The sequence below is a fragment of the Miniopterus natalensis genome, chromosome 13 (genome assembly GCF_054644295.1).
Source record: "Miniopterus natalensis isolate mMinNat1 chromosome 13, mMinNat1.hap1, whole genome shotgun sequence".
Lineage (NCBI taxonomy): Eukaryota > Metazoa > Chordata > Mammalia > Chiroptera > Miniopteridae > Miniopterus > Miniopterus natalensis.
This window is the reverse complement of record NC_142093.1, coordinates 28,079,169-28,104,364: the sequence shown is the minus strand read 5'-3', so window position 1 is coordinate 28,104,364 and position 25,196 is coordinate 28,079,169. Positions and strand designations below refer to the sequence as shown.

The window sequence follows — 25,196 nt, the reverse complement described above, 5'->3', positions numbered from 1 at the left end:
GATCCTTTCCTCTAAAACCAGTATCTGATTGGTATCATCTTCAATCTAAAAGTTTAATTTGTTTTGGTAATGTGTTCCTTATTATATTTGTTTTCTTTATATAACATTTTGGCTTTTTTAGCTGGTTGTAAATTGGTTCTCACCAAAGTATCATGAAGTTAGCTTTTTAAATCTCTTTTTTAATAAGTCAGCTATTTAAATCTTCTTAATGTAAGTTGATTTGAAAACACTGAGTCATTTCAAGTGATGCTGCTATTGCTCTGATATTAAATCCCGCTGCCTGCCATGAAGAATGAGTATCTGTAGCATAACTCAATTAAATTAGCAGCAGCGGCTCAATTTGAAACCAGGAGATGGGAAAAACCCTCTTCAATGGCCGTTACTCCATAGGAAATAGAATAAAATGTACCAGGTGGGGGAGAAAGGGAAAGACATAACTGCGACAAATGCCTTAGTGTAATGCCTGAGGTGCCTGAGGGTCACTCTTGTTAGTAATAAACAATTTTGCCTTTGTATTATGGGGCATCATGCACATTTGGAAATACTCGAGCAGGTTTTGCAAGCACATAGCAATTCAAACAGTTTTTTAAAATTTAAACTTACAGTTTTACTTTTCTTATGTAAATCTCAATTAGGTAAAATATTCTAGCTGCTTTAATTTTTTTTTTTTTTTTTGTCAAACCACTCATTATTAAGTTTGCTTTGCACATGTATTAGTAGTATTTGTCTTCTGGAAAATTGAAAGGTAATGGAAAACTGGAAGCTTAGTTCTGAATTTTCCCTTAAAATCTTTCTAGTAGAGTATATGGGATAATCTTAAAATCCTGTTGTTCAGGGAAATGGCTACTAAATGTGAAAACCAATTTCCTGTGCTAAGTGATTAGAGACTGACAAAAAGTAAAAAGCTTAGGTAAGTTGATTATCCTGATAAGTATACAATAAATGAACCTAATGGTATCTGCATTGAAATTTTTGGCCTTCAGCAGTGTAGAGGGTTGCTAAATACATAGTACATACTATACATTTTACTGTTTCAAAATGATGGGTATATTAAGGTTCCTTGAAGGTAATCAAAGGATAAATTTTTTTTAGTTTAGTACAGTTTTAATTTTTAACAGTTTTGTTAGATACTAAGTCTGCTGAATTAATCTTAAACTGGAACCTCTCTATTTTGCTCTTGGAACCTTTAGTTAATGGCTTAATAGAAACATTTGTGGTATAGTTTATACTCATAGTTCTGCCTTTATAGATGTGGAAGTTAGAGTATGTCTTTCACGGGAATTTTGGACACTTGCCTTTAATCCTCAAATTGTCATTAATTTCACCTTTTGCAGTCCACTCAATCTTTTAGGTCTAACCAGCTATCACAGAAAGCAAAAAACTAATAACATCTATAAAAACAGGGTTACTCAAGGTAGAGGAGTCATCATTTTTCATCTCAAATATTTCTTCTTTACTTTGTGCCCCCTTTCCTCTGATAGATCTGTAAGTCGTTCTTAGATCATTCTTAAGATCTCAGCTTTTACTAACTTTTCACTCAAGAAAGATTCATACTTAAGGTCTAAGAGTTGAGACCATTTCATAAATATGTGAAAGGATGTGTTGTTATGCGATGAGGGGCAGGGCTAGCTAACCTCTCTTGGCACCTCCAGGGAACTACCCAGCTCTGCTGGGGGAGCCGCACACAGAAAAGGAAACAGTTACTACTCCACGGTGAGTAATCCTGTTTTCTCCTTATTTCACCTTCTGACTGTTTTCATTGATTTTTAAAAGCTTGTGTGTCAGACGTGAAACTAGTTCTTATGCTCAGCATAAATTTTAAACCTAGCACTATATAAGATTTCTCTTTCTTTACTTAGCAACCTTTTGTACACATGGTAGAGTAAGAGCCAGTGTTTATTGCTGTTATTGATGTCTAGGGATGAATTGCCTAACAGAACACAGAAATAGGCTAATTGTCTCTTGTGAAACACTTTATAATCTTGACTGGAAAAAATATCTAGTGGCTTGGTTTTATACCTTTTTTGTTTGTTTTCATTTGGGAGGGGAGGGATTATTGGAAAGGGTAGCTTGTTCTTTCACTTATAGACAGGAGGAGTTATTACTATTTGCAGTTGCTTTATGACAGTTAACCTAGCTTTCATTTGTATATTTGATTTGTATATTTTGTTTTTATGTTATTAGTCATTTCTTCCCTTTTCACCATGCTTTTCCACCAGTGATTGTTTTCAGTTCTACTCTGATCAAATCTAAAGAAGATTGCCATCTAGTGGTACAAATAACATAGTTGTGGAAAACTTACAGGTGTCTCCCCCCCCCCCCCCATGCACACACATTGAACAGATTTTGTTATAGATTAGATGGCCTGTTACTATTTGGTTGATTTAACTTTATTATTTATAGATGGTATTATTTATAATATGTTGTGTGGAAATTGTCAGAATTTTATTTGGTTCCTACCTCAAATTATATTACTCTTTGTAAAATGAAACAGTGAAAGTGAGTAGAGTGAATTTCACCTGGGTTGGGACAGTGATGGTATTTGATTTAAATTATATATATATTACTACTATGGCTTTTAATCAGAACACAGATCTGTAAGTTGACAGCACTTTAAGTCTATTCAGCTAAGATTATGTTCATAACTAAAAGTTACAAGAGCAGTTTTAAGTTACAGAGAGGATAGCTAGCTGCACATGGACTTATAATGTGGACACGAGATAAATATGTCATGAATAGAGTTTTTTTTAGAAAATTATTCTTTTAAAGATCAGAAATAATTTGGTATAAATGTATTTACACTTGCTGAGATATATTTGGCATAAAAGATGTCAATCAAGTGGAGTTCAATAAATTTATTAGATATATCTAAGAAGAGATCAATTAAAGCTGAATCTTAGATAAATAAGCGTAAAAGGAACTTGTGACATATAAGAACAAAGAAAACTGGAATGATGTCTAACCAGATGCCTTCTGTACACTTGAGTTATGGTAGATGTATTTTAATTCAGGTTTTAAAAATAAAAGCCTAAGTAATTTTTATTTAAATGTGTTACTTAATACTTTATAATCCCATACAGGCTGATATTTTAAAATAATTGAAATAACTGATAACCTTTCTTCAAAATTTTTGATAGGGAAACAATTCAGAGTGCTACATGGATTTTAAAAATTAGTATCAGGGCTTGTAGATGAGACTTGTTTTTAAATGTGATCACAGTGTAATTGTTACATCGGAAATGCATACAAGAAAAAGATTTCAGATTACCTATTGATAGGGGCTTTTTTTGCTTGATAGATTTTTTCCCCCCTTTGGATATAGTAAAAATTGTTCAGAAGTTTGCTATAGAGATTGCTTTTTATGTTATTTGTAGGAGTAATTTTGTGATAATTAAAATGCATGCTTGGCTCAATATTATTTTGCACTAGGTACGGGCTGGTACTGGGTATATACTTTGTATTCCTACTTTATTAAACTACTATATTTATAGCAGCAGTGAGGACGCATCCTCTCATGTGACAGCTCATGACAAGCACTTTCCCGTCTTCTACAGGGGAGGTCAGGCCGGGGTGGTAACAGTCTTATGCTTTATGCTCGTTACTGCTTGAGCACAGCCTTTTTCTCTTTGCTGGTGAAATCTAATTTCAGTAGACATGTTGGACTCCCCTTGAAGTTCATTGTAAAGGAATCTGATTTTATTTTTACTGACTAAATTCTGGATACATACCTATTTTTCAGTCATACACAATTTTGATTGCTGAAGTTTGCAAGCTGTTGTCAAAGGTTGAAGCTTTATAGAAGGAAAACCAGGTTTTAAGAATTAGAATTTGAACTTGAAAGAGAAGCAAATTAGCATTTTATCTTGTAAATTATTACCATTCTTTGTTTATACTCTGTAGGACTGGTTTTAAATCTTGAGATGGTATTGTTTCCATCCTAGGCACTAGATTATGGGGAAGGACATAGTTAAATATGTGGCATTTTAGTAATCTTAATGTTATTACCATTTAGATGAGTCCCAGAATTTAAAACTACAAAATATTAAGGAAAAGATAACTTAATTCAACTTAAAAAAAATACTCTCGAGATGGGGATAAGTTGATTTTAAAGTGTTTTCTTCATTACAAGGCAATGTAATTCATGAGTGATGAGTAATTATAAAATTTCTGTTTGTTACTACTTAGCCCTGTATTAGATATGCTTATCCCATGTTTTCTTGGCATTTGCTTGTATTTCTCCTCTTAGAAAGTGTTATCTCTTTGTTTATAAAAAGTTATTGAATTCAGTCTCATATTTTGATGTAAAATGTTGAAAACTAAAGTGTTTTTTTTTAATGAAGAAAATTTAGATTTCAGTTAATAAAGGTTTGTATTTTCCAGTACCTGTTCTTATATACCTAAAAAGTTACTTTTAATCATTTAACGGATTTAACTAGCTCGATGTGTGCTAGTAACATATTTCTTTGTGACAGATCTTTAACTAGGAAATGCACTGTTTTTTTACATCTGAACATCTTCTGAAGTAGTGGCATTTTTCTGCAGATGGTAGGAGGAATCAGTTTGGCTGGTTTTAAGAGGAAGGGTAATGATTATCTAAAGAAGCTTGTCTGCTATATATTCTATAATAAAATTTGATCGTTGGTTTTTGGTGACTACTTTTAACCTTTACTATGCCATTACAAATCTGACTTTTCTTTGTGTAAATGTATAAATGTTTATCATCAGGCTTAAGCTTTTACACTTGAAGATATTATATCAGTATGATGCTCATTTGAGCAGTGAATTTCTCCCCTAAAGTTATTAAATGTGATTAACATTTTCTTTAAGATGAATAATACTGTCCTTACTGATGCAACAGATAGCATTAATCCTCAGAAGGATAAAGTAAAGAGTTGAAGTATGGAAGATGGGAAGTCTGTGTTTGTTAAAAGAGCATCAACTTTGTTTTGATTTATGTATTCTAGCAATGACAGTTTTCCCTTTAATCCTTCTTATTGGTATTATTAATAAATACAGGCACTCTTGTTTTTATACAGGGTACCAAGTATGGTGTCCTTGGAAGAGACGAAGTTGTATACTGGACTTGAATATGGTATGTGAATCCTAATCTGAGTAAATCTGTGTGGACTATTTTTTTGTCAATTACTCTACAAGGGTTAAAATGGAATAATTTGGAGTTATAATTTTCCTAGGCTCCTTTTTATATATATAAATGAATATTAATTAAACAATAGTTATATTTGCCTTTTCTGGAGAAACTAGAAAATTATTATATAAAGAAAAGCCAGTAAAAGATAGAAAAAAACTGGATGTTTTTATTTGCAGAGGCAGACTTGCATATACTGTAATGTTCATTTATATTTAGAATTGTTTTAGAACTGAAATTCCCATTGATATGGGAATATTATAACCTTTATATATTCCATTTCTGTATTCTGTCATAGTTAAATTTTATATAAATATTTACACAAAACATTTTTTTTTTCCCTTTAATGTTCTGAATCTAACATTAGTAGGAATTTGATACGCTTCCTGTTTGGATTAACAGTAGAGTTAGTTGCATACATTAATTGCTAAAGTGCAATGTTAGCTTGCTTGATTTGGGTCACCCATAACTAATTATGGTCTCTAAACAGTGAATAGAGCCTTTGAAATATTGGCAAATATAGGTTTCTTCTCCTTCCTTGCCTGCCCAATAACTTTTATAAGCAGGTGGTTGTAAATGTGAAGGTTATTCTGTATCGTGCCCAGTCACTAATCCAGCTATAGTAAAGGCCGACCCATTTGTTCATGTTTTTTCCTGGATACATTATCTCTTCTTGACACAAACTGTTGATATAAACTTCAACAGTGTGGTAGAAGTTCAGTGTGTCTAAAATACCTTCTCTAATTTTTCTAAAATAGATCTATCCAGAGAGAACCACCGAGAAGCAATTGCTAGGGTCATACGGAAACTTCTTAGTAAGTACATAGATGCATTTGCGTTATTTTTTCTAATACATATTTAGGAATTTAATTCTGTAGCATATGTACTTTTACTTAACATAGTTTATTCTCAATGGTGAGAATCAGGCAGTGTTTTTTTTCCTTAACTAATATATTAGAAGTATTGTAGTAATTCAGAATATTTTAACCAAAATCCTATTTCTTCTCCTGTTATAGACCACATACTTAATAATTCAGAAGATGATACCAAGTCCTTGTTTCTTATCATAAAGGTACAATTGTCATTTAATAGTCGTAATTATTAATGTGACTGGGTTTGATGCCTTGACTTGTAAATATAAAATTTGAAATTCTTTGACACAGATTATTGGAGACCTTTTGCAGTTCCAAGGATCTCACAAGCATGAATTTGACTCCCGTTGGAAAAGCTTTAACCTAGTAAAGAAATCAATGGAAAATCGGGTCAGTATTTTCACGTACAACACTGAATTAATTTTTTAAAGATATATAATATTGATAAAACCACCTGATTTAGTGGTTATTTGGCATAGAGAGGAAGTTTAACATAAGTAAAAATAGATTTTCAAATATTATATCATGGTATAATCAGAAGGATCCTAGAAAAAAATGTATTTTTCTGAAACAAACTCTTCTGTCAATTTCCATATAGTCTCTGAACTCTCCGTGGGAATTTGGAGTGGTAACTAGGCAACAGCATTGAGGCTGGCTTTTAAGAACCTGAAGTACTGAGTAAAAATAGGAGGAATTGTCCAAAGGCATGAATTGAAAGCATTGCACTTTATGTCGCTCTGAGAGAAAAACATGTCTTACGTTGTATTTGTGCTTCAGGAGAAGACAGTTCAAGTTTCTCGGGGAGCATGGAAGAAAGTGCTTAAGTCAGCCGTTTGATGTTATTGGCAGTTTTCTTTATAGGAGACTTTTGTTGAAATTGAGTCTAAAAATGTTGTGTGAGTTCCTTGTTTACACAAGAGGTGCTAGACAGAGGGGATGGCATATAAAAGGGCAGGGAGCCCGGCCGGGTGTGGCTCAGCGGTTGAGCGTGGACCTAGGAGCCAGGTGATCAGGGTTCAATTCCCGGTCAGGGCACATGCCTGGGTTGCGGGCTCGATCCCTAGTTGCAGGGAGATACTACAAACACTGCATGCTTTCAGAAACTGGCTACAGGCAAGAGTGGCAGGTGGTAAACTAGGTCATTTATAGTTTTGTCCCCAGAAAGTGCTTCAGTTTGATACTCAGTTGGGGAGTCATTAAAGGTTATTAACTAGATCTGACTTGAATATTAGAAAGAGCAATATATTCAATGAATTTTGAAAAGCTCTGTAACTACTGTGAAAAATAAGCACTAGGGGACTGAGACTGGAAATAGGGAGGGTGGTTAAGGTATTATAATAGCTCAGGTGGAATAGTAACCTAAATCAAGTCGCTGGCATGAAGATGGAGATAAAGTGTTTTGAAGAAGGAATTGTGGGGACTTGATGATCAGTGTGACTGGGTAGAAGATTGGGGCTGAGGGAGAGCTTAAATGATAATATTCAGAAAAGTAAAAGATGTCATATTCTGTAGTAAACATACAGTTATCCAGCGAGTCTACTTATAACTCTAACAGAGTCAAGGAATTTTCTTTGTATGCTCTTTTTGTACTTTGACTAAATAAGAAGCAACTCCATTACTTTCCCATGCAAGGATCCATTCATAAATTATCAGAAAAACAGGGTGTTAGATGAGCCGTTTAAAGGGGATATTCCTATTGTTATACTTAAAATTGATTGAAATAGTACCTTTTAACATAGGCCTGATGGCTTTAGAATAAATACCTCTTTTACTCACCAGCCTGCCATGACCTTCTTTGAACTAATTTTTCATTAAGGGTTTCAGAACAATCCACTGTTGAGGTCATTTAGGGGAAATGTTGAAGTGTTTGCTACTTTGTCTTTCAGCTCCATGGGAAAAAACAGCATATCCGAGCACTACTGATTGACAGAGTAATGTTGCAGCATGAGGTAATTATCTTTATAAAATCACAATGGCTTTTTTAAATGACAGTTTTCCAGACGAATATTAAATTATTTTACTTCATAATGAAATTAACTTTTAGTACAAACTTTGAGATTTGATTTACATTGTTTTCTTTTCATAGCTACGAACACTAACTGTTGAGGGTTGTGAATACAAAAAGGTACATCAGGATATGATCAGAGATCTTCTTCGTTTATCTACAAGTTCATACAGTCAGGTAAGGCTCATCTAAACACTGCCTTTCCCCACTCGTTGTATTACATGTAATCTGAATATCTATTTTAACAAGGGAGTTTAATTATTGGCATAGAGAACATCTTTCGAATTGCAAATATATTCTTGCTAATTTTGCTAATATTAAAAATATTTATTTTTGCTGCATGTAATTGCTTCTCTAATTAAAAATTAATTAAAGCTGATTGGTTATGCTAGTATAATGTTGCTGTCACTTAATTAAATCACACCACAAAGACCATATAATCTCTCCTAGGTGTTAGGTTTGAGTTTCAGGAAGCTGCTACCATGTGAATTGTGGGTCTAGCCCTTAAAGTAGCATAGAACCAAGAAATTATCTCCAAACATGGAAAACTGGAAAAAGAGATTTATGTACAGCCAACTCTGTATTTATAAAATAATATAAATTGGGAAGCTAGTCTTTAACCTAGAGATATCACCTAAAGTAATCTTTAAGAGTTTGAAATACGTACAGTGTGTTCTTTTTACTGTAATGTTATTATTCATCACTGTTTAACTAGTTTGTGGGTTATAAATTTATACTGAATCTTTTGTTTGTGTTCAAAATATGTGGGCAATAACTTAAGGTTTGTATTGAAAAAAGTTAAGTTGTTCTATGGTTTGGAGAAAATCAGACTTGCTCCATCAAGAATAACTTGGAATAAGAAGTTCAGTATTCTGCTGATTATGTTACTGATCGAATGCATATTGGTTCCATTCAGTCTCTCCTTTATCAAAAATATTTGAACTAATATAACCTAAACGGTGGATATGGCTGGTGGTCATGCTTTCCTTTTATTTGTTTTTGTCAAGGCATTGTTTTGATGTATTTTTCTGTTCTTACAATATTTAAACTATTACTTTGTTTTTGATAATTTATTTAGGACTTCTTGTAGTTTGTCTACCATTGAATAAAATTCCTCTATTAATAATACTTTCTCCAGGTCAGAAATAAAGCTCAGCAAACATTTTTTGCTGCCTTGGGAGCATATAACTTCTGTTGCAGAGATATTATTCCCTTGGTTTTGGAGTTCTTACGACCCGAGAGACAAGATGTCACACAACAGCAGTTCAAGGTACATTTTTTTGGTTTGTTTTACTTTGAGAATTTTCGAACATACAGAAAAATTGAAAGAATTCTACAGTGAACATCAATATGTCCACTGTTCAGGTTCTGTATCTACCATTTTGCTACATCTATCACATACTTGTCTGTCTCTTCATCCATCTTTTTATATATTTCAAAGTAACTTGAAGACATCAGTGCATGTCACAGGTACAACCTTTTTTTCTCCCTGATCATTTACTTAAAATTATTTATCAAAAAACTGTTTAGGGTAATGTGACCAGCTTGAAGGAGGGCCTGAGACATAGTAAGTTTGAACAACTGAGTGGAAGCTTATGTGATTAGTGCAGGGAAGGAAGGGAATGAGACAAAATTGGGAAAATACTGCATCTCACAGGGATATGTTAGAGAGTATAGGTGAAATATAATGATTGCTTATACCATCAGATAGAACTAGGTTGACTGAAAGTGATTTAGGAGGGAGAATTGCTAAGACTTGGTGGTTGAATATGAGGGGACTGAAAAAAGGAAGTATTGAAATTACTGAAGATCTGGAGTGTACAGTTGGTTGTTGGGTACATCAGAGAGAGAGAAAATAGATTGTGAATTATTTTGTTGGAACAAGTTTAATTTGAAATAGTTTCTATAAACTAAGAGGCAAGGCAGTTGTATGTCAAAGTTTGGAGTTTAAAGACACTGTTTCAGTGTGTATTGATGATTGAAATCTTAGATGTGGGTAAGGGAGCCTAGGAGGAGAGTGAGAAGAGGACCAGGAGGCAGGTGTTGAGGAAACTTCATTAGAAGCCCAAGAAGAAGAGGTGACTGAGAAGGAGAAGGTCAGAAATACATCAGGAAATGAGGAAGAATTGCAGAAGATAAGGAGATACCTTTCTAGGAGGAAGACTCAGTCAGCACTGTCGTTTGCTCTCTGGAAGGAGTTACGATGAGAATTAAACGTGTTCCTTGAAGTTAGCCTGTGAGGACAGGTCAGCACACTGTAGGTTGGGTTCATTCACTTGCTTTTGTAAGTGAAGTTTTATTGGAACACAGCCATGTCCATTCTTTATGTATTGTCTATGGCTGTTTTTATGTTACAGTGGTAGAGATGAGGAGCTGCGACAGAGACTGTGTGGCCAACTATTTACTACTGACCCTTTATGGGAAAGGTTTGTTGTCCCCTCAGTGTAGAAGTATATAATTCTAGAGTGTTGTAGAAGGTCTAACTCATTGGGTGGTATGTTGTTTATCTTCTTGAGAGCATTTTAAATGCTCAACAAAATCACATAGGTCAAGTAATATCAACATTGAAGAATGTCTATTAGATCAGTAAAATTGATCTTAACAATGACCTTAAGAGAACCTGTAAAGGGAAGTAGAGAATCAGGTGGGGAGAAAACCAGATTGGGATTTAGTTAGGGTGAATGTCAGGAAATAACCAAATATTTTTGTACTAATTATTCTTTTCATTAAAAAGGGATACCTGCTGTCATCAGAATCATTCTGATAAATTGGACTTTCATGAGTAAAAAATACACATGGAATTTGTATTTTTATATACTGTACTTAGAAAAATGCACAGGAAAGAGATAGTAACTACTATTTTATTTATTTATTTGTTTGTTTATTTATTTATTATATCCTTATTGATTGCAGTGAGAGGAAAGGAGAGGGGGAGAGAGAGAGAGAAACATCAATGATGAGAGCCATTGATCCACTGCCTCCTGCATACACCCTGCTGGAAATCGAGCCCACAACCTGGGCATGTGCCCTGACGGGGAATCGAACAGGAATCTCCTGGCTCATAGGTCGATGCTCAACTACTGAGCCATGCCGGCCAGGCTTAAAAGTCACATGTCAAATAGGTGAACCTATTTTAGTAAACAGTATCAAGCATTTAAGTAATCAGTGTTTAATAAATTTAAAACCATCATGTAGGCGAGTGGCTACAATTAAACAATACTTCTTAGTTCCTATATTAATTATTTTTTTCTGCAGGGTGCCTTGTATTGTCTCCTTGGAAATCACAGTGGTGTATGCTTGGCAAACCTTCATGATTGGGACTGTATTGTACAGACTTGGCCAGCAATTGTTTCTTCTGGTCTTAGCAAAGCAATGTCCCTGGAAAAGCCATCAATAGTGAGACTGTTTGATGATCTTGCAGAGAAGATTCATCGTCAATATGAAACAATTGGCTTGGACTTCACGGTAAGCATAGCCATTTTGTAATTCAGATTTTAGTGGAAATACTGCCCTGTTAAAATGCTGTTTATTTTTCTGATCTATTTTTAAGTAATATTCCTTTTTCGGGGGGTTGATTCTCACCTGAGGATATTTTTTCCATTGATTTTTAGAGAGAGGGAAAGAGAGGGAGGGGGAGAGAGAGAGACACACACAGTGATTGATTGCCTCCCGCACGCACCCTGAATTGTAATTGAAATGTAATTCACATTCCAAAAAATTCACTCAACAGATAGTACATTCACAGGGTTGTACAACTATCACTACTATAATTCCAGAACATTTTCATCAGTCAAAAAGAAACCCTGTACCCAGCAACAGCTGCTTCCCAAGTCTCCCATACCCGTAGCCTCTGAGAACCACTCATCTACTTTCTCTGTGAATTTACCTAATATGGGCATTTCATATAAATGGAATCATACAATATGTGGCCTTTTGTATCTGGCTTCTTTCACTGAGCATAACTTTTTCAAGATTCATCCATGTTGTAGTATGTGTCAATACTTCATTTTTCCCTCTGGCTTTTCTTTTTAATAAGATTCCAAAGTCATGTATTGAAATAGCAGAATTACTTCAACAATCAAAAAACCCCTCTACCAACCAGATAATGCCTAGCTCAGAAGAAATAGAAGAAGGACTTAAACGCCAACAAGTAAAGAATGCTGATGCCCTAAGGTAATTATAAGTGCCTACTTGTCAAAATAGATTACATTATAGATAGTAGGTTTTAAATATCTCTAAATATAGGTGAACCATAACTGTGTGATAAAATTTGTGCATTGATTCTGAAGAAATACAGAAATGTTAAGAAATAATCAATGTGCAGATCCCTGATTGACACTAATGTGAATTCTCTTTGATTTTTAAGTACACATATCAGTCATTAAAAACTAAATCGAGTTCAACACATTTATCTCTTCATAGCTCTTATAATAATTACTTTTTAATCAGATTTAGGCAAATTTGGTATCAGGATATTAGTAAACTGTTTTTAAATTTTTGGATCCAGAGAACTTCAGTGCTTCAGTGATAAAACTCAAGCAGGGGCCTTCCTATCTTGATTTGTTTCTTTGCCTTATGAATATGCTTATTAATTTTTTGTAACAGGTCTATATAAAAATAATAAACTTTTATATAGTAGCCTGCTTTATGTATACTTGGAGAGCCATATGGACATACCACTCCCAACTAATTGATTACTACTCACAAGTTGACTTTTGAATGTCCACTTGGGAAAGTTAAGTTGCTCAGTATACCTAGCACTTTTTTTGTTTTCTTTGTACCCTTCATGTTCTTTTCTTGGTGTTGCTGTTCATTCATCTGCTTTTACTCTGGTTTGTGTCCCACCAAGAGAGGGCGAATCTGGCCAGAGTTTGAATTTGTATTATTACATTGGCTATGTTCATCTTAGTATTGTATTAAAACAATACCTCACCTGATTTTTTTTTTTTAAGGAACTATGAAAATTTGGTAAACACTTTGCTAGATGGTGTGGAGCAGAGAAATCTGTAAGTACAAGAACTTTTTTTTTAATTTTCAAAACTTTTATCTTAAAAGCCTTTTCTGCCCTGGAGACCATGAAAGACTGTATCACAAAATATTGTGGTCTGACTCATGAATTTATAAGATTAAGAGGGGAAGTTTGGGGCTAATGATAAGAGCAATGTCCTTCAATATACCTACTTTAATTCTTGGGAAACTTAAAAGTGTTTCAAATTCAGTTGTGTTTTTTTTTTTTAAAGTGGCTTTATGAGCAGTGTGTTTTGTGACTTTGTTTTCCCCCTCCCCTTTTTAGGCCCTGGAAATTTGAACATATAGGCATTGGGCTTCTGTCTCTACTCTTGAGAGATGACCGAGTGTTACCTCTTCGTGCCATACGTTTTTTTATTGAGAATCTCAACCATGATGCAATTGTAGTTCGAAAGGTAGATGCTTTATTTTAGTTATAATCTTGGGTTTGAGATTTTTACCTCACCTGAAGCCTTTAAATTCTTCACAAACAAGATATACTTAAATATCTTAGAGTGCATTAATTTGAAATCTACCTTTATTGGTTGAGAGATGATAATTCATCTAACAAATATATGAGGACATGTTCAGACACTATACCTTTCGGCACGGGATATAGCAGGGAACAAGTTTCTAGGTTAATGGGAATGACTTTGAGAATTAATTGTGGGTATAATGCATTACAGGAAGAGAAAGATACAACTTTTTGGTTTTACTTGCAGAGTATTAGAGGGTGGGGTACAAGATGGGGTTGACCTAGGGTGGTACATTGGAGGAAGATCCTTAAAAAATGTGCTGGCCAAGATTTGAAGAATGAGCATGTATTGGTTCAGCGATGAAAGATCAAAGTTTTCTAGGCAGAGACTAGCATGGGTGAAAGTTCACGAGTAAGAATTGTGAATGACTCCTTCCCAATGAGACCTAGCACTCACGTGGCTGTGCTACCAGGTGTCACTGGGTGAGGTATTTCTCTGCTTTAGAAAGAAACAGAATCCAGCTTCTGCTTTGATAAAGGCAGGCAACCATTTAAGAGATTAAAATTTTTGATACATCCACCTTACCTGTTTCTTTTCTAGATGGCAATCTCAGCTGTCGCTGGTATTCTTAAGCAGCTAAAAAGAACCCACAAAAAGCTCAGCATCAACCCCTATGAAATCAGTAAGTACTACCAAATGTAATTAGTAGTGCTTCTTAGCACATTCGGAAAGTTTCTTGGAAAGTATAAATTATAGTTCTTGATCTCAAATATTTTTCTATACAAATTAGAGATGTGTAAAAGATTTTAATATAAAATAAATATTATAAAGGAAAACAGTTGGCTGAGTAAAAACTAGTGATAAAAAGTATGAGAATAGATTAACTGTATGTTCTCATAATACACATACCTTTTGCACACTCAGGCCAAACGTCATTTACTTACTTATTTCACCAACTAAGGAATTACACTAGTAATTTATGAAACTGTATGTCAAAGACTTAAGTACCATTACCATTAATACATCAGTATGTTAAGTGTTTCTATTTGGGTGGTAAGATTAGGGGCAAGGTTAATTTTTTTTCCATACCTCACTGTATTATCAGACTTTTTGAATAGTAATCTCATGTAATCAGAAAAAATAGTAAAGTAATTTGATTTTGGAGGGGGGAAATGTCATTTTTATTCCTTTGGTTACTAAATTTTTGTATATTTTTGATAACTCTCATGACATTCAAATAGTTATCTTCACTTCTCCCCCACCCCCTTTTGGGAGGGGAGTATAGCTATGCACTGCTATCTTTATTTTGGAACACCATAAAATGGCATAACCTAAATGTGGGAAAGACTTTCATTATATTTCCTACTACTAATCTTGTTTTATTCTCACGGAAACACGTTTGTAAGTCATATTTTATTTACTCTCTCCAAATAACTATCCCAACACTATTTAGTGGATAGTCCCATCTTTTCCCCTCTGGTTTGAAATGCCTCATATATATAGGGTGTCCCCAAAAACTGTATACACACACTTTGAATAATTATAAAGGCATTGTTTATTAAAATACATTTCATTTCCAAAATTGAGCTGTCAGCCTTTAAAGTGTGTATACTTTTTGGGGGAACACCCTGTATATGGTCGATCTTGCCTTGTGCCAGTTTTAAGAGAGTCCTGTTATGAAAACAAAGTCACACTAATCCTATTGATTGAAAGTTGAGAATAATTATCACATGGATATTTTTAAGTTCATCAAATGTAATTGTCTTTTCCTCAGGTGGATACCCTAAATCCACCCAAATTCTTGCTGGTGATAGGCCTGATAATCATTGGTTGCATTATGATAGCAAAAGTATACCAAAAACTAAAACAGAGTGGGAGTCAAGCTGCTTCGTGGAGAAAACTCACTGGGGATACTACACCTGGCCACAGTAAGTTGGAACTCCCCTGTACCTTATTATTAAACAGGTTATCTGTGATGTAATTTGTTTTATCATCTTTGGATTTCTGGGGATGTTCAGAAGCACTTGAAGCAGTTAGAGGCACTCTGCCATCAAATACACACTCCTCAGCTTTCCCCTCTTCCTCTTTCTTTTGCTCCTGCCAGTGCTATGCCTTGATCCTGCCTCTTATTTTTCCAGTGAAACCCTTAGACTTCCTTAATCCCTCATGTCTAAGGTGCTTATTAATAGCTGCTCTTAATTATATTCCTACCTATTAATACTAAACATGCTTAAACCAGCCCAGATAAATACTTATCTCTTATTGTTGACGCCAGTAATTTGTCATAAGGACACAGCGATCTGATAGATTTTTAAGGCCAAGACTGTTAGTGATGTACTCTCATCCCCAAACTTAGCATCTAATCAGAGTTTATTAAAAGAGCCTTCTAATACTTTCTGTCCATGAAGCTCTAATGTATTTTGTTATGTGTATTACAAGTGTAAACTCTTACTGTGTAGGAACATGGTGGTTTATGCTGGTGTGGAAGAGCAGCCCAAGCTTGGCAGGAGCAGGGAGGATTTGACAGAGGTAAGCATTCCATTGTCACCATGTGTAAACACTCACCCTGGTTCCAGTGCATCTTACTTTTAGCCAGATTCATTTCAAACTCTGATCATAACCCCCCCATCTGGGTTTTTCAATATCGCACTGGGTTAAATACTGGCCAATGTGTATTCTCTTACTCCACGCCCACCTATCTCCCTTGTTCTCCCCATTCACTTAGAGCCAGGTGGCTGGAGTCTATTTGTGTCTAAGGTTACTTTCAAGTTACTACCCCACTTAGCACTCACTTAGACACTACTTTATGTACTTATCTGCTTGTTTTTTGTACCATTTCTCTCTGCTAACAAGATTCTTGAAAGCAAAGATAGTGACTGGCTTTAGTTTTTTATTGCATACACACAAATAATGGGTACCCAGTAAATAGATGTTGTAGATTTAAGTCTCGAAACTCCTTCGTCTTCATAAAACATGTATCGTTTTGAAAGTTGATTTAAGGGCTTTAGAGTTTATGTCTTCCTCAATTAAGTTACTGGTGGTGTAGTTGTAGTTTCTAATTCTGAACCAAGCTTACCTTTTAACGCCTTATGTTCTATAAATATGGAAGTAATTTGCTGCGATTTCATTTGCAGTTTGCGGACTTTTTCTAAATTGCATACAAGATGGTACAGTCGCATTAAGTCTTCATTTCCCAAGCAGAAGATTTATTGGTTTTAATTCACAGTTTGAGAAATAGAGTCCAAACTTGAAGATCTGAAGGAAACTTTTAGCTATACTTATGGATTTAGCATTTTTTAGGAGGGAATATTATATTGGTTTTAGAAAGCCTCTATGAGAACTAAAAATTCTTTAGAACAAAAATAGCAGCCTCCTGTTGGGTATCAAAACTTAATAGATAAATTTTAATGTTTTCAGAATCATGTTGTTAAATATATTTTAAATACTAAATGTTCTTTTTTTTTTTTTTTTTAACTTTATAGGCAGAACAGATTATATTTGATCACTTTTCTGATCCTAAGTTTGTTGAACAGTTAATTACTTTTCTATCTTTAGAAGACAGAAAAGGAAAAGATAAATTTAATCCTCGACGTTTTTGCCTCTTTAAGGTAACTATTTTTATTTATATGCCTTCTTTATAAAGCTTAGTGACTTTCAGTTTGTAGGCTCATACGTTTTAAAATGTCTGACCAAAGTTTGAGTGTAGCCATCTCTTATTTTCATTTAAAATGGCTCTGGAAGTTATGCCAATCATGCTGATCTTGGCTTAATGTCCTAGGACTCTTTATTAAAAAAAAGTTTCAGTATTTATCTTTAATATTTTTAATTAACAGTTGAAGCAAACAAAAACCCCACAAAACTATATTCATTTGATTTTTTTTAAATTGTGTGTAATATTTTTAAGGTCAGAAATACTAATTTCTGATTTATTGATTAACAGTGCCTCTAGTTAAAATGGTAAGAATATTGTTATTTTACATATCACTTTAAGATACAAAGTTCTAGAGGGGAAAACTGTTGGGGTTTTTTAAGCACAATAATAACGTAGTAAACAAATACAAGCCTATTATAATTATACTGGAGATGGTAGTCATTTAAGTACTGAGGAACTTTCTTTGTTTCTATAGGGTATATTCAGAAATTTTGACGATGCCTTTTTGCCAGTGCTGAAGCCCCATTTAGAACGTTTGGTTGCAGATTCACATGAAAGCACCCAGCGATGTGTTGCAGAAATCATAGCTGGTTTAATCAGAGGTTCCAAGCATTGGACATTTGAAAAGGTGATGTATTTGTATAGCACATCCCCTATTAAATCTACATTTTCCATTTATGTAGTAATTCCCAACACATTAGGTCCATTGCCATACATAGTTCATTCATTCAACAAATATTTATTGAGTTTGTAGGTGAAGACCCACTTCTCATATTACTAATTTGTATGAGTATGTTTGTAGTGAAGAGAACATGAATCGTCCTTCAAAATTGCTTGAGTATCTTTTTTTTTTTTTTTTTTTTTAAATACACTTATTTTTCTACTTGGTTTTGTTAATCATAGAGGAGATGAAAACTATTCTTTGAATTGCTATTTTCATCTGATGTAATAATGAAAGCCAGAGTATTCATAGTTCCTAAAATAGCCCGAAATGTACTCTTGAACTTCTTATTGGAACAATGTTCGATACTCTAATGTATAGGTTGTATTTATGTAACTTTTAGAATGACATATTAATAAATAATCTGTTAAACAAAAAAATGACATGTTCAATTCCATATTGCTTTTCAGTATAAGTCACAAACCCTTGGTATATAGGCAACTTTTAATCTTTTAAATTTTGAATTATCTGCCAACATTAGGGGGGAAATCTGGGTATGTCATATAAAAAAAAATGTTTCCCTTGAAAAATAGGAGCATCCTGGAATACTGCTTCCACATTGTTGCACTGTATCCATTGACTAGTGCTACTCATGGGCTTCTCCTTCCTGAGGCACTCACTCTCTAGCTATTCTCATTAAATCCCTGCCTTTAGACTCCTTGCCCATCTATGTTGCAAATTTGGTCTTGCAGGTACTTTGAGTTTGACACCCTTCTTTAGAGTATCCCACTTTTTAATTGTAAAGTTTTGTTTTATATACTTGCCCCAAGGTTAGTTTCTTAGCAAAATGCACTAGACTGAAAAAAACCTAGTAAAATGCCTGAATATAAGATAGGCCAACTTTCTTCAAAGAAAAGACACAAATATTGTTTTTGGCCAGTATAATTACACATACTTTTAGGAGGCCTATGAACACTTTTTACTATATTAATTAAGTTATATGCACATCACTTATTAAATAAAGTATTTGCTCATTTGTATTACTGCCTTTTTCCTATTCACATATCATGAAACCATTTTATTTATTTATTTTAATATGTTTTTATTGATTTGAGAGAGCGAGAGAGAAAGCAAGCATTGATTGGTTGCCTCCCTCATGCATCCTGACCAGGGATCAATCCTGCAACCTGGGTATGTGCCCTGCCCGGGAATCAAACTGGCAACATTTTGGTGCATAAGACAATGCTCAACCAAATGAGCCACACGGACGTAGGCGAAACAATTTTATTTAAACATGTCACACATACCCTTGTCATCTAGTCTCTTTTCCCCCCCTCTAGAACACATTTCCTTTCCTGGTAAGTTGAGATATATTTTTTCTCATTATTATTTTTAGTCAGTGTCTGGTGCTACCACTGGAAACTTTCTCCCAAGCCCTCCTCCCCCCTCATTTGTCCTTTTGACTAATGTGAAGTCCATGGACCTGCAGCATGGGCATCACTTGGGAGCTTGTTAGAAAAGGAGGTTCTCAGGTCCCACCCTGATCTAATGAGTCTGTCTGCATTTGATCAAGATCCCAAGGTGATTTGTGTTCTCGTTTAAACTGAGATGCCTCTAGACACATATTTGCAGTTTCTGTGTAACTGAATACTTTTTAAAGGCTGTTGATAGTAATTTGAAGATTATACTTAAGGCAAATAATAAATTGTATTAAAATGTCATTGCTTCCTATAATAAGATTCAATCAAGTGATTTCAATAAGCACGCAAAATTTTGAAATGATGGAGGTTTCTGTCAGCCCTGTATACTATATTATTCAAAATTTTAAAAAGAGAATTTCTCAGTATATGATTTTGTAAGAAATCATATAAGATGTCTCCTTTTCTGAATTTTTTTGGAAAAAAATTCACCTTATAACTGCATATGTATAATGATAACATAATGAAGTTACTCTCCTGGATTATTTGGGTGGCCTAAGAAATAATTTAAATGCATTATCAGTTTGTGTGTTTGTATGTGTGTGTTTTCTGGGAAAGAGTTGAAGACAAATGTTCTGAGTGTCATTAACTTTTCCCCATGTATTTTGTTTTGATAGGTAGAGAAGCTTTGGGAACTTCTGTGCCCTCTGCTTAGAACAGCGTTGTCCAACATTACAGTAGAAACTTACAATGACTGGGGAACTTGTATAGCAACATCCTGTGTAAGTCCTGCTTGCTTCTGTGTCTAACTGATCTATTCACACTTTTATACCCTGTCTCAAAATCTGTGAAGTCTCATTATACCTCTCTAATCTTGAAATGTTCATAGTTGTGTCATCTTAACATAATTAGAAATGGCTCTGTTTAGTCTTTCAAATAAGCCTTGAGTGATAACCTTGAGAGATTATTGTATCTTTTCCACCATGGTAATACACTTTTTAGATTAGATGACAAGTCAAGTCATATGTAACTTACATACAGTAAAAGCCAGATGATGCAAGGTTATTGGTGTTACTTAAAGAAAATCCATTTAGCTGTCACTTTTCTCACTGTTAATCTTTTCTAACGTGAGCTATGATGACACATTTGGATTTGACTCACTTGTGAGTTGTAGTTTTATTTTCTTCCTCTATACTTTATTTATATATAAAATATAGATACACTTATATTTCTAATATAACAGGATCTGACTTATTTACAGAATTGTAGGACTCCTCTTTTAATTGTTACTTTGTATTTTCAACACAGGAAAGCAGAGATCCCCGGAAACTTCATTGGCTTTTTGAGCTGCTGTTGGAATCACCATTGAGTGGTGAAGGTGGATCCTTTGTAGATGCTTGGTAAATAAAAAGAAAACTTATACAGTTAGCAAAAGATTTTACAACAAAAGATACTATGTTTGTACTTGATGTATGAATGGAAGTGAACTGCCTATGCTCAGAAAGTCTAGATAATGTAACATAGTTAACCCTTGAAGAACACCTGTTCAAACTGTGCTGGTCCACTTATATGCAGGTTTTCTTCAATAAATATAGTCAGTCCTCCATATCCCCAGCTTTCGCACCCGAGGATTCAACCAACCTTGGATCGAACATACTGTTAGGAATTTGCGGATGCAGAGGGCCGACTCTGCATTGTTCTACGCCATTTTATATAGGGGACTTGAACATCCGCAGATTTTGGCATGCACAGGAGGGTTCTGGAACCAATCCCTCTGCAGCTACTGAGGAACACTGAAATTTGGGGGAAGTCAAAAGTTATATGGAGATTTTTGACTTCCCAGGTGCTTTTAACCCCCCTATTAAAGGGTCAGCTGTACTTCTATAAGATATGTGATCCGTTCCAGTACAATGTGATACTAAGTAGTTATTTCTCAGTTGGGACAAGTAAGAGAAGCAGAAGCAACCTGAGCAATTGAAACAAGTTAGATTTAGCCTTCTTCACTCTCAAGTCTTCTAGGGACTGCTTTTTTGTATCTTGACAATATCAACTTCTTTCTCTCAGCTTCTCATTGTTCTCTCCTTCCTATTAGGAAAGGAGAAATCCTTTTAAGGAAAAATATACTTGTTGGAATGTAAGGACCTGGTAAAAAACTAGTGGATAAGAGAAAGAAATCTAGATAATCCTGTTAAGAGGAATAATAGTTAATGCTTTTTCTTAATTAGTGGGGAAACTTCTGCTGCCTAGGGATTAACTCTAATGCTGATCTGAAGTCAGTACCTCTTTATTGTACAGTAGTGGGGATGAATCAGAACACAGAAAGTGATGAAAGAAAAATAATAAAATCTAAAGATGCTGTTTTGAATTGTCAATGTTGTTATTAGGTGAGAAAATGATACAAATTTTAGTGGAATAGAGACATCATTCATCTATGCTGTCAGTATGGAAAGACTCTAACACAACTCCCCTGTGCTCTCATTTTAGTCGACTCTACGTGCTGCAAGGTGGCCTTGCCCAGCAGGAGTGGAGAGTGCCTGAGCTATTGCACAGACTGTTGAAGTACTTGGAACCCAAACTCACCCAGGTTTACAAAAATGTCAGGGAAAGAATAGGGAGGTAGGTATTACTCTCTCTGTGGTTTGGTCTACCTCGAGCTTTTTTTATCAAATACTAATGTACAGTGACACACACTAGTTACATTACTTTTTTTTTAAAAAAAACATATCTTTATTGATTTCAGAGAGAGGAGGGAAGAAAGAGAGAGAGAGAGATAGAAACATCAATGATGAGAGAGTCATTGATCGGCTGCCTCCTACATGCCCCCGAGTGGGGATTGAGCCCACAACCAGGCATGTGCCCTAACTGGGAATCGAACCCTGATCGCCTGGATCCTAGGTTGACGCTCAACCGCTGAGCCACGCCTGGCTGGGCTGTTACGTTACTCTTGAATTTCATGGTTTCCCCTTCAAATTTTGTTTTATATGGTGTTGTGGACACTGGACAAGAGGCTCTGAATATAAAATAGGATGGCAGTGTGTTTAACAAGCCAGAGCTGAGCAGTTACCCACCCCAGTTTTTATTAAGAATCACAGGCACAAGAGACTCTCTCCAAGAATTGTCTTGGTTGGGTTATAACTTTATTTTAAAGATTTTTTTATTGAATTTTAGAGACAGAGGGAGGGAGAGGGGGAGAGAGACACCAAACATCAATTGGCTGCATCCTGGATGCCCCCTCCCGGGGATCGAACCTGCAACCTGGGCATGTGCCCTGACTGGGAATCAAACCAGCAGCCTTTCGGTTCCTGGGACGATGCTCAGCCAACTGAGCCGCACCGGCCAGGGCTGGGTTCTAACTTTTGGATCCTAGTTTTATTGAGAATGTGGGATCTACTCTTACTATGCGTATTTTATTTTATAGTGTGCTGACCTACATATTCATGATAGATGTTTCTTTGCCAAACACCGCGCCAACAGCATCCCCCCGCGTCCCTGAGTTTACTGCTCGAATCCTCGAGAAGCTGAAACCCCTCATGGAGGCGGATGAGGAGATTCAGAACCACGTGATGGAGGAGAACGGGGTTGGCGAGGAAGATGAGCGGACCCAGGGCATTAAACTCTTAAAAACCAGTGCGTGACTAAAATGAGTAGATGCTCCTTAAAACAGACATTCTCTTATGTTTTCCTAGGGCTGTTTTCTTTCTTTTTTTTTTTATTGTGGTAAAATGTACGTAATATAAAATTTACAGTCCAGTGGCATCTAGCACGTTGACGCTGTGCAGCCGTCACCGCCGCCGTCTTTAGTGCTCTCTCATCTTGGGAAATTGAAGCTGCACCGTTAAGGAGCGACTCCTCCCTCCTCCCTCTTCCCTGCCCCAGCCCCCAGCACCCACCGTTCTGCTTTTGTAAGGCTCCCTAGCCTAGAGCCCCACACAAGTGGAATCGTGCATACTTGGCTTTTTTCACCTTGCATAGTGTTTTCAGTGTTTATCCATCTGTTGATGGACATTTTGGGAATTTACACCTTTTTGCTGTTGTGACTAATACTGCTCTGAGCATTGATGTGGAAATATCTGAGTCTTTGCTTTCAATTTTTGTGCGTTTGAAAATGAATTGCTAGACCATTTGGTAATTCGCTGTTAACTTTGAGGAGACACCAAGCTGTTTTCCATGGTAGCTGCACTACTTCCACATACTAGCAGTGCAGAAAGGCCCCATTTCTTTCACGTCCATGCCAACACTCGTTTTCTGTTTTTGTGACTCTAGCTGTCCTAATTGGTATAAAGAAGGTATCTCGTGGTTTTGATTTCCATTTCCCTAAAGATTAGTTGTTGAACATCTTTTTGTTTGCTTATGTGCCATTTTTGTATGTTCTTTGGAGAAATGCCTATTTAAGTCTTTTGCCCATTTTTGAATTAGGTTTTGTTGTTGTTGCATTTAGTTCTTTATATGTTCTGGGTATCAGTGAAAGAAATTGTTGCATATCCAATGTCATGAAGTTTTTCCCTTAGGTTTTCTTCTAAGAGTTTTATAGTTTTATCCCTTATGTTTGAATCTTTTATTTACTCTGAGTTAATTTTTACAAATGGTACAAGGTATGAGACCAACTTCGTTCTTTTTGCTCATGGATATCTAGTTTCTCAGAACCATTTGTTGAAAACACTGTCATTTCTCCATTGAATGGTCTTGGCAGTCTTGAAAACGAATTGGCCAATGTGTGAGGGTTTATTTCTAGGCTCTCTAGCATATTTCATTGGTCTGTGTGTCTGTCCTTATATCAGTACCACACTGTTTTGATTACTGTAGCTTTGTAGTAACTTTTGAAATCTGGAAGTGTGGGTCCTCCAACTTCTTTTTATCTTGGTTATTGGTGGTGTCCTGTTATGTATGTATCTAAAAATTTTTCAAGGATTCTAATATAAACAACTAACTTAGTCATTATTTTTGCTACATTGAGGTTATTGAAGACTACTTTTAATTTGTACTTGACATGGTTATTTGGTAGACTTGTTAGTAACTTCTGATTTACTCTTTGAGAGTACTCTAGATTGGTTGACACCATTACTGTGAGTCCTGTCATACTGCTGATCAGTGTCTAATTTATGAAGTAACATAAACAACTGTTTGTTAACATTAAACTCTGCCAAAGTGGCTGACACGAGTATTGCAGTACTGTGCTACTTTGTGGCCTCTAATTGGATAGCACAGATTGATTCTGCATATACGTTTCCAAATAGTATTGAAGTGGCTGATGGCGAGTGCAGGAAGATCCTTCTCTACGGCAGTCACGGAACAACTTCAGCTTTTACCTTTGTTTTTTAAGGTAAGTTTATGGCCAAAATTAAGACTTTCAAAAAAGTCATCTTACCATCTGATGGTTGATAGTTTTCAGACTGTGTATGATTTGGTCGTATCTTGAAGAAATAGAGTAGCCACAGGAAAATCATTAGGTGATAGTGGTTTAATATTTCTTGAAACAATCTTTTAAATATTAGGTAAGAGTAGGATCTTGATAAGATGCGAAGTTTATAGACAGAGCATTGTTTCACTGTTAGCCAATTCCCAAGTAATAATTTAGGAAAATAAGTAGTTTAGCTAAAAAGAAAAGCCACAATGAAATTTTTGAATATAGCTATTTTTGACTTTTTAATATTTAAAGTATAATGAATCTGAAGATCAAAATGTTCAGTATATTGTATTTATTTTACAGAGTTAAATGACACTATAATTGGTTCTAACAAATATATCTGTAGGAAGTAACTTATCATATGATGATATTGAAATTTTATTTGATGCAAGATATAACCTGAGGTGGTTTTAATTACTCGTCAGTCACAGAGTGAAGGTAATAAAACTAAGATAGGAAAGAAGACTCAGAAGGAGCCTGTCTGAAGTTTGGGTAAGGACATAGTCTTTGTCACAGTGAAAGCTTGGTTAAGTTTCCATCTGTTATGGGTATACA

The 25,196-nt window shown here is 35.2% G+C and overlaps 1 protein-coding gene across 3 annotated transcripts in view; it reads left to right on the top strand.

Annotated features, from left to right (window-relative positions):
* The window catches only part of PSME4 (proteasome activator subunit 4), a 77,876-nt gene that overhangs the window by 44,662 nt on the left and 8,018 nt on the right, over positions 1-25,196 (top strand). For 2 of the 3 annotated variants that reach the window (XM_016222141.2, XM_087823559.1), the window contains exons 21-41: positions 5,037-5,092; positions 5,905-5,961; positions 6,163-6,218; positions 6,310-6,408; positions 7,905-7,967; positions 8,105-8,200; positions 9,162-9,293; positions 11,279-11,488; positions 12,060-12,196; positions 12,976-13,029; positions 13,317-13,446; positions 14,107-14,188; positions 15,281-15,434; positions 15,966-16,035; positions 16,989-17,114; positions 17,634-17,786; positions 19,915-20,019; positions 20,546-20,637; positions 21,722-21,853; positions 22,656-22,864; positions 24,472-24,557. In XM_016222141.2, the coding sequence (XP_016077627.2) occupies positions 5,037-5,092; positions 5,905-5,961; positions 6,163-6,218; positions 6,310-6,408; positions 7,905-7,967; positions 8,105-8,200; positions 9,162-9,293; positions 11,279-11,488; positions 12,060-12,196; positions 12,976-13,029; positions 13,317-13,446; positions 14,107-14,188; positions 15,281-15,434; positions 15,966-16,035; positions 16,989-17,114; positions 17,634-17,786; positions 19,915-20,019; positions 20,546-20,637; positions 21,722-21,853; positions 22,656-22,864; positions 24,472-24,557 (2,299 nt within the window). Of the gene's footprint in view, positions 1-5,036; positions 5,093-5,904; positions 5,962-6,162; positions 6,219-6,309; positions 6,409-7,904; positions 7,968-8,104; positions 8,201-9,161; positions 9,294-11,278; positions 11,489-12,059; positions 12,197-12,975; positions 13,030-13,316; positions 13,447-14,106; positions 14,189-15,280; positions 15,435-15,965; positions 16,036-16,988; positions 17,115-17,633; positions 17,787-19,914; positions 20,020-20,545; positions 20,638-21,721; positions 21,854-22,655; positions 22,865-24,471; positions 24,558-25,196 lie in introns of those variants that run through there. The other variant, XM_087823560.1, reaches the window with a different exon arrangement.